The sequence below is a fragment of the Quercus lobata genome, chromosome 11 (assembly GCF_001633185.2).
Source record: "Quercus lobata isolate SW786 chromosome 11, ValleyOak3.0 Primary Assembly, whole genome shotgun sequence".
Lineage (NCBI taxonomy): Eukaryota > Viridiplantae > Streptophyta > Magnoliopsida > Fagales > Fagaceae > Quercus > Quercus lobata.
This window is the reverse complement of record NC_044914.1, coordinates 19899265-19912336: the sequence shown is the minus strand read 5'-3', so window position 1 is coordinate 19912336 and position 13072 is coordinate 19899265. Positions and strand designations below refer to the sequence as shown.

The 13072-nt window shown below is 34.2% G+C and overlaps 1 protein-coding gene and 1 pseudogene across 2 annotated transcripts; one reads left to right on the top strand and one right to left on the bottom strand.

Moving 5' to 3' along the window:
• Positions 1–6045: 6045 nt before the first annotated feature.
• LOC115966541 lies at positions 6046–7466 on the bottom strand. The gene is made up of 3 exons (XM_031085757.1): positions 7332–7466; positions 6184–6396; positions 6046–6132 (listed from the first exon to the last, which is right to left on the bottom strand). Exons 1-3 carry the CDS (start codon positions 7464–7466, stop codon positions 6052–6054), a joined length of 429 nt encoding a protein of 142 aa, XP_030941617.1. The 3' UTR covers positions 6046–6051.
• A 2567-nt stretch (positions 7467–10033) lies between these two features.
• On the top strand, positions 10034–12072 carry LOC115967839 (annotated as a pseudogene). Its single transcript, XR_004086567.1, has one exon. The product of XR_004086567.1 is annotated as an L-type lectin-domain containing receptor kinase S.4-like (transcript).
• Positions 12073–13072: the final 1000 nt, after the last annotated feature.

The following is a 13072-nucleotide window of genomic DNA, read 5'->3' as shown; positions in this document are numbered from 1 at the left end:
CCTGTAAACATACTTGACTTGAATTGTATTTGTACTAACCATTTCACCAAACATGTAGTGAAGACTTACAAAATCTATTCAAAACCAGAAAACTCTTAGAGATTTAACATACCCAGAAAGCAAAAACTAATCAGATTCAAAAACAATTCAGAAAAAATAAAATCTTATACAATGAATGAAAATGGGCCCACCATTGCTGTGATTTGTGAGATAAGATCTGAATGGGGACACATTCCTATGCAAATGGATATGATGCAGCAGCAGAAATAGATTGGCCTCCCCCACAAAAAAGACGAGAGAGGCAGAGAGTGAAGTCAGCGTAATTGAGGGATTCGTAAAGTAGTTTTGTTACTTTTGTAACAGTAATTATAAGTGTGCGTTTGGGTAGAAATTATTTCTATTGATGTTTGTGTTTTCAACTGTAAGGATACAATTTTTAACGACCTAAGGATGGGCTCGTATGTAAAGGGGCCCAAACAATACGATTTGTAGAGAGTGGGCTTAGAAAGGCTGGACCTTGGTCGTCGGGCAGCGGTTTAGTCGTGGTTTTTCATGGAAGCCCCTGCAAAGGTGGGTTTGGCCTGTATGGCTAAGCCTTATACGGATGTGGTGTGAAGATATATCTCCTCGGAATTAGTCCGAGGAGCGTCTCGTCCTTGCCATCCTCCTCCTCCTTTTCTCTGGTTCCTGAGGAGACCCCTTGTCAATGCAACGAGCTTCCCTTTTATACTAGTATTTCCTTCCCATTCTTCACCTACGTGTCCATTTCTCCTTGTTCAGGGTGGTTAATTGTCTTATCAATCCTCACGTCAGAGTGGTTGGGGAAAGCTGGATAGCAGGGTATGAGTATGGGTTTGTCAGGCGCTGGGCTCCACATTAAGGTGCTGGCAGCCTTCTCCCTTGTGTTGTTCCTGTGCTGAATCTGTCCTTTTCTTCCAGCGTTTCTGTGGGATATTGGACGTAAAGTCGTCCTCGGCCATATTCTTGGGCCTTCGAGGAGTTTCCATTCCGCGTCCTTGACAGTAGGGCTCCTCGGCTTGGGCTTTGGGCCCTTAATACAAAGTGGGCTGGGATCTCAGATTTCGGGCCCCACATCAACGTTTTACTTTCTTTTCTTTTTTTCTTTTTTTGAGATGTGTTTCAGGAGACAAATTTTACTGTGATGGTACTATTTATAAATAGTAGCCATAATATTTGACTTTTCAATCATTTTTCAGTACATCGTGAGGTCATGCACTATTTACGGGACCCACAAATCTCACTTTTCAGCAACTTTTTCATTAAAAATGGGTCTCATGGTACTATTCACATATTTAAAAATTATTTTATTACAGAGTTTTCAGTTTTCAATTTTCAGCTATATCCAAACGAACCCTAAGTGTTAATAAAGAATTCGATAGTTTCACGTGCTTTACTAGGATTCTTCTCAACGGAAAGGAGAGAGGGGAACAAGGAGGATGGATGTTCCCTGCTCTGCTTTTCTCAATCTACCTACCTCTCTCTCTCTCTCTCTGTATTTCTGATTGAACTTTCTTTGGATTTCTATCTTTACCAGACTATCATAGCTATTCTATCATTTGGGAAATTTTTCATTTTAAACCCTATATTTTTGGGTGGTTAGAAATCAAGATCTAAACTTTATAAAATAATAAATTATACCTCCACTTTTTTTAATGTAATAAATTAAACCCAACTTGTCACTTGTTATTGTTAATATTCAAGTAGGGGTTGCAATTGGGATGGGTACTTTTATATAGAGAGAGAGAGAGAGAGACATGGGAAATTAGATGAGTTGGGTTGGGTTTGGATCAGGTCAATTGGGTTCAGGTTGAAAATAGGTTCAAATAAAAAATGTCATTTCAAATGAGTTAGAAACATATAGGATTGGGTTGGGTTGGTTGGCTCATATTTTTCACATAATTTTTTTTTTTAACATGTATTTGTCACTTAGTAAGTTATGTAGCAAAATTACTTGGTGTGAAATTCATTATTTTATATCCACCACTCATATCAAGAAAGAGTTCAGTTCAACAAATTGATATATGTTCAATAATTATAAAATTATACAAATCCCTACATTGTTAATCAAAATAAATAGCACAAAGTCTAGTTTATCATTTGAAATCTAATTAAAACAAATACAAAAGTTTCACTACCACACAATATCAACATCCCAAAATATAAAACAAAATTACAAATGCCTAATTGGATAACTAATTTGACAAAGAATAAAAATATATAAAAATTTAAAATCTTGAAAAATAATATCATTATTTTAAATTGCACTGTGTTTGTGAATGCAAAATGGCAGAAGTTTAATTCTTAGAAGTTCAATATAAGTTCTGATAGTTTTAGATTCAACATTAGTTTGCCACAATCCTTTAATTTTTAGATGTATTGTAGTTGGCACTCTATTTCGATTTGGGAATATATATCAAAGTTTGATTGTTTACTTATTTATACATGGTTTCTTTTATAAATATTATGTTATTTTTAAGTAATATATACTCTAGAAAATCTTATCTTTTATTTTTAAAAGCCCTTTATTTTGGCTATGGACTATATAATTCTATTTTGGGTTAATATGTGCTAGAGTTGTGTTTTGAAGTTCCCTATCACAAGTAGTCTCTCTCCCTCTTATAGCTTTGGTTTGAGTTAATACTTAACTATTTTAGAAGTTAGAATTTTAACTAATATCAAAACACAATTTTGGCTATACATTTGAATTTTCCTATAATAATTTGTTATAAGTTTTGATTATCATTATAATTTCCAGTAAAAGAATGGGAAACTTGAATAATTTATTTGAAACTTAAAAAGTTTAGTTGTATAGAAAAAAATTAGAAAAACATAGTACATTATAACATGATTTTGAAGTATATAGAACACCTCGTAAAGAAAAAATATCAATCAAACACACACAAAATAATAATAATAATAATAATAATAATAATAATAATAATAATAATAGAATGATGTATTGGTAGAGATAAAAATATGTTAAATAATTTTTGAAATTTTTTATTCTATAGGGAGAACAAATTATCTTTAACAAATTTTAGAAAGGAAATTATACATTATATCACAATTACAAAATAATTATCTATTCCTATGCATCACCTGGATTTGCACAGGTTTACAACTAGTTTTTTTATTGCTTGATAGATTAATGTGATATGTCAATTGGCTTTTTGAAAATTTTCCATCAAGAAGTAATTCTTTGTGTCAAGTCTTTTATTTTAATTGACTTCAAAAATAAATGTTATATTTTTAATTTTTCTAGACAAATAAATCCTCCTTTAAAAAAAAAGAAAAAAAAAAAAAGTGGCTATGCAAATGTGCTTACTGCAACAATGCTCGGTAGTTATCGGGCTAAATAACAAATCATGACTTGGTTTATTTATCGGGCTAAATACTTAGCAAAATAAAAAAATCATGATCACCTCTCTGAGCTTCAGTTGACAGTTCGTTCAACTCAATTTTCACATGATACATGAATTAACGCAACATTTTGCTTTTCTTCACTTGCACAATTGGATTCGTTACACACTACTTGTTACCCAAAACAAAAAAAAAAACAAAAAAAACAAAAAAAAAAAAGGAAGAAGAAGAAGAAATGTGTGTACGATTGTATGTAATGAAGTGTATTTAAAAGTGTAGGGGTATTGGGTCCAAGAGCTCATTTTCTATGTGTATATTGAGCTTAAGGCCCAAACAAAGGACGAGGGGTCGTTCAAGGAGGAGTAAACATTGTCAGGGGAGCCTATGTTAATAAATGAAGAAGTTAGTTTTGATCATAATGGCCCAAGAGGTTGGGCCGAGGATGAATGCCTCCTCGACTAACCAAAGTCGAGGTCCGTAGAGGTGGTCTGCCGTCCAGGGGAGCACTCCAGGAAAGTTCTGTTGATACGAATAAGCATTACAGGAACACAAAACAGGGAGGAATCCTAAAATATCTAAGGAGAAAGCTGTTACCACCGCATTGAATGGTCTACAGCTAACTTTCTGGCTGCATTAATGTGAAGAAAACTCCTGAACATTGCTGCATTGGCTACCCCAACGCACAGAGGGCCTGAGAGGGTGTCCGATGAGACAAGCACTCAAGTAGTGGCTTAGATGGTCAACAAGTGGAAGGCCAAGATCGTCTAAAGAGAACTATATAAAGGAAGAGACCCTTCATGCAAAGGGGATTGGGAAATTAAGAGAAAAATATTGTAGCAATCTAGAACCAAATTTGTAATCAAACTTGTGAGAAATATATAAAAGCTAATCTCCTTGGACTGTGCCGAGGACAATCTATTTTAGTTTAAATCAAAATATCTTCTTGTTCTTGTCATTTAAATCTACATTATTTGTTGCCCAACTCATTTTAGCCCAGTTTTCTAACCCACTCTCTACAAATTCATTGTTTTGGGCTTTTTAAGCCTAAGTCCATCCGTCTTTTGGGCTAGGGACTCAAATTCGGTCCTTACAAAAAGGATTTACTCATTGGGTTCCGATGGGGTTTAGGTTGGATTCCAATTCTGATGGGGTTTTGATTTTGATTTTTTGCTATGGATTTTTTTTTTTTGGATTCGGATGGTTGGATTTTGGATTCCAATTGGACTTTGGGATTCCAATGGGGTTTGGGTTGGATTCAGATTGGTTGGTTTGGGTTGGTGTGGTGGGCATGGTGGTGGTATGGTGGTGGCATGGTGGTGACTGTGGTGGGTCATGTTTGGTCATCGTGGGTCACTGTGGTGGGTTTGTTTAGTCGTCGTTGGTTACTATGGTGGGTCTACTTGGTCATTGTTGGTCCTGGTGGGGTTTGTTCTTGTTATGTTCTTCTTTGCTCACTATGTTGGTTTGATTTAAAATTATTCTTATCATGGCTGAATGATTTGTTGTGAGTCGGAAGCTCGACGGTGGTGGTGGTGGTAGGTGGATGAGACAGAGTAAGAGAAACAGATATTAGAGAGAAGTGAGAAATACTTTTTATATTATTTTTATTTTACTTTATATTATTTTTATGTGTTGTATGGTAAAATAAAAGTTAGAATATTGAGTGTATTAAATGATGATTCCTTGGATATCAGTGGGTTGACAAGACTCGAGCGATGATCTTTGGGCTATCTCCTGTAATACAAAGAACACTGAATCAGAGGGGACCGATGGTGACCGGCCAAAAATCCTCCGATGATGAAGTTAGTTACTTTCGAAATCTCTGTAAGGAATAAGTATTCTCTCCAAAATGAAATTGTCTGAATCCCCTTACCCTTCATCGAAGAAGCCTTATATAGTGTGTGTGTGGAACGGTTATCTGTTTAGTAATCGTTCCCAATGTCGAGGAGTTCGAAGAATTGGGGGTAACTTCCATAACCGCTGTGGAAGTTACCTAGGTTGGACGGGCCGATGAACTCGTCCATACTTAGTAAAGATGGACGAGACCTCCACGATGAGCTCGTCCACCTTTAGGGGAAGATGGACGAGACCATCTTGGAAGGCTTGCCCTTCGTAAATGATGAGTAGATTCCATGAGGTATTGCTCGTCCATATATGGACGAGGTTCGCCAGTACGCTTGCAATTTTCTCCGCCTATTGTAGCTTCTTTCGTTGGACGAGACATATGGACGAGTTATGGACTTGGATTATTTGTGACACCATCATTATAAAATAGTATTGAAAGTAACTAAACCCAAAATAGTATGGTATAATAGATAAAATAGCTTTCAAGATGGTAAAATAGAATAGTATGAAAATAGCGGATGCCTAATACTTTACGTATATAGTAGGATTGAGTTGAAAACCAAGCAGAAATCCTAAGTTGAGCAGAGAGCACATGGTTAGTTCCATCTCTATCAGATTATATGGTATTTCAATAAACAATCTTGATGAAACACTGGCTTGTGATATTACGTGGACCTCACTAATTAGAAATCTTACGAATAAATTGACCAGAGCTCCAGTGGCGACGCTACTCAGACGGAGGTCAGGGTGTTCCCAGGAACACCCTGACTTCAAAAAAAAAAAAAAATTATATATAATAATTAAATTTTTTTTATTTGTTTACCTTTAAAAAAAAATAGGAACACCCTCAAGTAATATCAGGAACATCCTCAAAATTTTTATGCCAAACAAATTTTGAACTAAAATCTACAAAAAAAAAAAAAAAAATCATCAGTTTTTGTCGTTACAACCACTCACCACCACATCGCCGGTCACTTCCATGTCTCCGGCCACTTCCATTTGGTCAACCGCAGTCTCCCCACCTGCTTCAGCTTCTTCTTCCTTGCCGTTTCTTCTCCGTTCTCTGTTTTTCTTCGACTTTTCCGCTTCTCTGCTCTTTGTTATTTCTAGTTTTGAACGCCAATTACCGTATGTTCTTTGTACATTAGAGTCCCACTCCTCACATGAATACTGAAGTCATTGAATGAGTCAACAGTTTTCAAAATTTTCAACCTTATTTCCAACCACCCACGTGCCTAGCTTTTACATTTGCACATTAATTTTTATTTCTCTTGTCTTTTCATTATTGCATTTAGTAAGTACATTTACTTTTTTTTTTTTTTTGAAATAAAAAGGTTGTAAGTACATGTACTTGATAATATTATTAAACTACAACTCTTCTAAAAAAAAATTTATACTACAACCATAATTATTACTACATTTAAAGGAATTATTATGTCAGATTTAAATCATTTTATATTTTTAAGAGAATATATAAAATTTTTAAGAAAATATATATATTTAGTAGTAATTTCAAAACAATACACCGATATTAATTGGTATCAAAATATTTCGTTTCTCTAACTAAACCAAAACGGCCTCCGGTACAGTATTGGAGAGGCAAGGGTGTGTGCACACATGAGGTGTGTACTAGTGTGTGCTAATGCACAGTGGGGTATGCTAGTCTGCTAGTAGTTAGTAAAAAAAAATTAACGAAGCAACTAAACATCAATAATTAATAATTTAATTAACTAATACATTATAAAAGACAAAAAAATTAAATTAAATTAGGCTAAACATCAATTAATAATTTAATAATTAATGAAACAACAATACAACAAATTATAGTTTATAAAAGAAAAACAAATTTATGAAACAACTAAACAACAATAATTAATAATTTTATTAATATTTCAAATGAACTTATAGTTTATTCTATAGGTACCTTTGTTCATTTCTTTTCTTTTCATTTTTTTTTTTTTCCTTTTGAGATTTTTCGGTGTATAGAATGCAAATTTGTTTTGGTTTTAAGAACTTTTTTTTTTTTAAAGCACAAACTTCATGTAGGCCAAATCTTGAATTTCGGTTGATATTTACCAAAATGTCCCAAAACAGACTGAAATTACCCGAAATTTTTTCAAAGTGGAATAGGAACACCCTGAACAAAATTTCTGGAGTCGCCACTGCAGAGCTCGGAAATGGCCGACAGAATAAAGATGAAAAAATGATAAACTTTGGTCCAACACTTCAAAGTAAACCATAGCAGAATCATTTTAAATGTTTTTTTTTTTTAATAAGAATTTTAAATGCTTATAAAAACAAGTTTATCCTAGCTCAGTTTCAAACCCTGTGGGTGGGCTTAAATTTAAATGGCCGGAAGTGATGTGGGTTGCCTTCAAACAGTTTCAACCACAATCTGAAATTCCATGTGAATTGACGGACCAGGTGGGGGCCCAAGGTGGCCCAGCCCAAGGGCCGAATTATTATTTTTTAATAAGTTTAGTTAGCCTCACTTAAATAACAACTATTCAACCCAAAAAATTAATAAAAATATTCACAATAATGATTGTATTTTAACCAAAAAAAAAACTATTTTACTATGAAAGAATCAAAAAAATCATGTGTTATTGAAAAAGTTAAAGCTAAATTTTTTTGCAAACACTAAATTGATATTTATACCAGTTTACTGTAACAAGTTGTTAAAAATAAAATAAAATATTTTATTACAATAATATCTCTTTCTTCAATTAAAAACCGAGATTCTCTCTCTTCCTTTATTATTTTAATGAGTTATTTATATTATTTTAAATGAAGTAATAAAAATATATATAATTTGATATTGGGTACATGATTTCAGACTCTGACTGTTTAATGAACCGTAAAAAGTAGAGGTTCAAGATTTTTAAGGTCAAATCGAAGTTGAACCGAGATCGAACCGTGATAATATTATAATTAATTAATAATTATTTAAAATATAGATTAATATATTAAATTAATATAAAAATAAAAATAAAATAAAATAGTTCAATTAAAATAAAATTCCATATTTCAAATATGTTTTTAATATCATAAATTTTACAAAATAAATGAATAAAAATATCAAATCCTAAGCAATTATAGATATAGTATTTCTTTATTTATTTATATGTTAATTAGTAAAACTTTGATAATAATAATAGTATAATTTTTTTTTTTTTGGTAGTATAATAATTTTTATAATATAAGAACTTGTGGCAATACAAGTAACATCTTTTATTCAAAAAGAACTAATGGCTAAAAAGAACTTGTGGCTGAAACATTATAATATAAGAACTTGTGGCAAGTTACGTCACAGCACATTTGGATACCGCTTATTTTGCTGAAAACTGAAACTTATTACTGAAAACAATTAAAAAATAATAATTTTTAGGTTACTGTTCACTCCTCCAAACACTATACATTTGTCTTATTGCACTGTTCATGTCCCATGACCAATGCAAGAGGCGCTAGTAAAAAAAAAAAAGGCAAAAACGCAGACGCGTGAGTTTTCATCCATATCCAAACAGATACTGAAAAAAACTTATGGCTGAAACATTAATCTCATCTTTTATTCAAAAATTCAAAGTTTTCAACACTTTCAATGCAAGTGCTAGTCAGTAGTCACGTGGAGGCTAAGGAAACTTCAAAAGGAAGGAAATACAAAGAGCAATGTTGGTGCTACAACTATGGCATAACTTGTATCACAATTCGCCCATGTGGTGAGTTGTGATTGGTAGCTCCCCACATGAACCCACCATCACCCCTCCGCCAACCACAACTCGCTACATGGGCGAGTTGTGGCACCAGCATTAGCCAAATAAAAAACAAAGCAAAGAAAGAGAAACCACATGTCTTTTTTTCTTTTCTTTTTTTGGGTTAAAGAAACTGCATGTCACATAAGTTACATAGCAGTGTTTAGCAAAAAGAGAGAGGAGATTAGTCATTAGTATTACAGAGTAGTGGTGTCAAACAGTAGAAGAAGAATATAAAGAAGAAAGAAGAAGAAGCTACTGCTTCATGGCGCCACTCCTGCTTCATCGTCTTCTTGTTCCTCCTCCTCCTCTCTCTCTCTCTCTCTCTCTCTCTCTCTCTCTCTCTCTCTCTCTCTCTCTCTCTCTTTAAGAAATCATTTGGTTCTAGATTTGAAAAAAATGGAATCGTACGAACCACAAAAACTAGCCACGGTTTATAAAACCGTACGGTCCAGCCGCCATTTGAGCAGTTTTGTGCATTTTTCGTATAAAAAGGTTCTTAGAGTTAAAAGAATAGTAATGGTGAGAGGTTCATGGTAAACCGGGTCAGACTGTACAGTCCGATCTGGATCTGAGAACCATGATTGGGTATATTATAAAGTGAGGTGATAAAATAGATAAAACAATTTTTTGAGGTGCTTAAAGTTAAAATTTTTAGCAATATCTCTAACTTCGACAAAATATATATATATATATATATATATTAGCCAATCTAATATTAATAAAAAACATTATTTTGTTTTTATCTTTATTAGTAAATAATTACATCTTAATGTATTTAGAAACAATAATTATTTCTAAATTTTTTTATAAATTTTGTGTATTTTTAATTTTTTGATACTAAATTTTTTTTTTTTACTCCAGCCCTACCAACCCAATATGCCAAGTCTCTCTCTTTTTCTTTCCATTCTTCAAAGTTCCAAACAACAAAAGAACAAAATGTGCCCAAGCAAAAAATTCCAAATATTTTCACACGTTTAAAGTCACCTACTGGCTACTGACCATACCTTAAGACATGGACACCCTCTAGTTCACACAGCTTAATTCTGTTCACAGCCATGGCAGAAAGACTCAAACTTTTCTTCTGGGTATTCTTTGTCCTTCCCTCAAACCCAGCAAAATCTCAGCTTGATGAGCTTTTCTTCAATGGGTTCAAAGGTGTAGGTGTAACCAACAACTTGAGCTTAAATGGTGCTGCACAGATCCAAGACAATGGTGTACTTCAGCTAACAAACAAAACGCAGGGACTACTAGGCCATGCCTTTTACTCAAATCCAATCCAATTCAAGAACTCCACGGATGGCAAAGCTTTTTCCTTTTCAACTTCCTTTGCTTTCGCTATGGTCCCCGAGTACGCTAAGCGTGGAGGCCATGGCCTTGCTTTCACAATCTCTCCTACCAAAGAGTTTCCAACGGCTCTACCAAGTCAGTATCTTGGTCTAGTCAACAACACCGATCTTGGCAACTTCGCCAACCACATATTTGCAGTCGAATTTGACACAGTCCAAAACCTTGTGTTCGGGGACATCAATGACAATCATGTTGGCATTGATATCAATAGCTTAGTATCCAACAAATCTGCCCCGGCTACTTATTTTGATGGTGCTAATAATTCGAACCAAGTTCTCAATTTGAAGGGTGGTCAGGTAATTCAAGCTTGGATAGAATATGATTCTCAAAGTAATCAATTAGATGTGAAACTTTCGCCTTCATCTACTAAACCAAGGTCTACACTTCTGTCTTTTCACTTAGACCTCTCACTACTTCTTCAAGAATCTGTGTATGTTGGTTTTTCTTCTTCAACTGGTTTGCTCTCTAGCTCTCACTATATCATGGGTTGGAGCTTTAAGATGAATGGAGAAGCTAAATCTTTGTCTTTGGATCAACTCCCTTCACTCCCAGCAGAGTCTAAAAGAAAAAATAACACAGGCGTAATTGTTGGTGTTTCTGTTTCAGCTGCTTTGGTGATAATTTTGGTGAGTGGTTTGGCTTTTAGCCTCATCAGGAAAATCAAGAAAGCTGATGTGATTGAGGCCTGGGAGCTTGATATTGGTCCACACGGATTTTCTTACAAGGAGCTGAAGCAAGCAACAAGGGGTTTTAGAGACAAGGAGCTACTTGGGTTTGGTGGGTCTGGTCGAGTTTATAAAGGGACACTGTCAAATTCAAACACCCAAGTTGCAGTTAAAAGAATTTCGCATGAATCAAAACAGGGTTTGCAAGAATTCATATCCGAGATTGCTAGTATTGGTCGGCTTCGACATAGAAATTTGGTTCAATTATTTGGATGGTATCGGCGAAGAGCAGATTTGTTGCTTGTTTATGACTTTATGCCTAATGGAAGCTTGGACAAGTACATATTTGATGAGCCTAAAACAATTCTGAGCTGGGGGCAGAGGTTTAATATCATCAAAGGTGTGGCTTCAGGGCTTTTATATTTACATGAAGAGTGGGAACAAACTGTGATTCACAGGGACATCAAGGCAGGGAATGTTTTATTAGATTCTGAGCTAAATGCACGGCTTAGTGACTTTGGTCTTGCTAAACTATACGAGCGTGGCACCAATCCAAGCACTACAAGGGTTGTGGGCACATTGGGTAATCTAGCCCCTGAGATCACACGCACAGGCAAGCCTACAAAAAGCACAGATGTGTTTGCATTTGGTGCTTTGTTGCTAGAAGTGGTATGTGGTAGAAGACCTATTGAGCTTAAAGCATTGCCTGAGGAGCTCATGTTGGTGGATTGGGTGTGGGAGAAATGGAGACTGGGAGCAATATTTGAAGTTGTGGATTCAAGATTGGGGGGGGGAGTTTGATGAGCTTGAAGCTGTTGTGTTGCTCAAACTAGGCTTGATGTGTTCCAACAATGAGCCTAAGGCACGCCCCACAATGAGGCAAGTGGTAAGGTACTTGGATGGAGAGCTACCACTGCCTGAGGCTGTGGAAGCACCACAGGGAGGGACCTAGGTGGCACTGGCTTTTTAAATTATCCGTTAAATTCATTATGGACCCACGCATTGAGCATGATCATTTTTTTAGATTGGTTTCATTAAGTTTATCTTTTGCAAATTGGACTAATTTAATAAAGAGTAATGTATTTATTTTGTATAAGACTACATTCACAAATCCAGCATCTTGGATGATACTTTAGAATTTGAAGTTGTCATTGTAGTGGATAGAATGACTCATTTGTACAAGGTTATGAAATGTCACTCCTTCAATTGTTTATTGAAATTAGTTGTCTAAGCCTTTTGTTGTAAAATTCGTACATTTAGCATTTTCTTTATTTTCGTACACTTTCGTGCTTTGATTGGAAAGTTGTGCTAATGAAGTTCCTTATCAATTTCTATTGTATTTGGTCTATGTTTGTTTTTTAATATATTTTGCTAATAAAGTTTTAAATTTTTTTTCACATCGTTTGTAGTCATATTTGATTTTCTTTAGTTGTGAAAAGTTTTTGAATTAAAAGTTTCTAGCATGTGTTGGATAGAATTCATGATAAATGTAATGTTTACTGAAAGTCACGTATAGGTTCTTGCATTGATGTTCAATATTTTCAAAATATATTGGATCATCATCCCTAAGCCATCCATATTGCTTGCTTTTTGAGTCATTATGATTATTACTTTTTTTTTATTTTTTTATTTGTGTGTGTGTTGAAATAAATGGTATCTTTTATAATTGCTTTATCTCCTGAGTATAAGCAGTTCATGGATTTGTGTAAAGTATTCTTCCCATTGTTTCAGATGAATGGTAAAGGGAGGGAAGTGCATACTAATTGCAAGCCTACATTAAAAGTAGAAAATTTATATTGATTCTTTTTATTTCCTTCTAAATGAATTATTTTTTAGGTATGAATTCTCTTATTTTGTAGATAATATTTTCAACTGGAGATTAGGAGTTGTATACTGGAGATTTGTTTTGCTTTTGTGTATAAAGACCTTGGGAATTTCAAAATATTTATGTGAAAGCTATTTTGGTAGTTGTTGTATCTTTATTTACTTATGCTTGAATAGTAGTTTTTAAAGTTTTCGAGAGAGGGACTGTTTATAACTTATTTGTATGAATTTAGTTATAAAATTATCTCTAAAAATAGT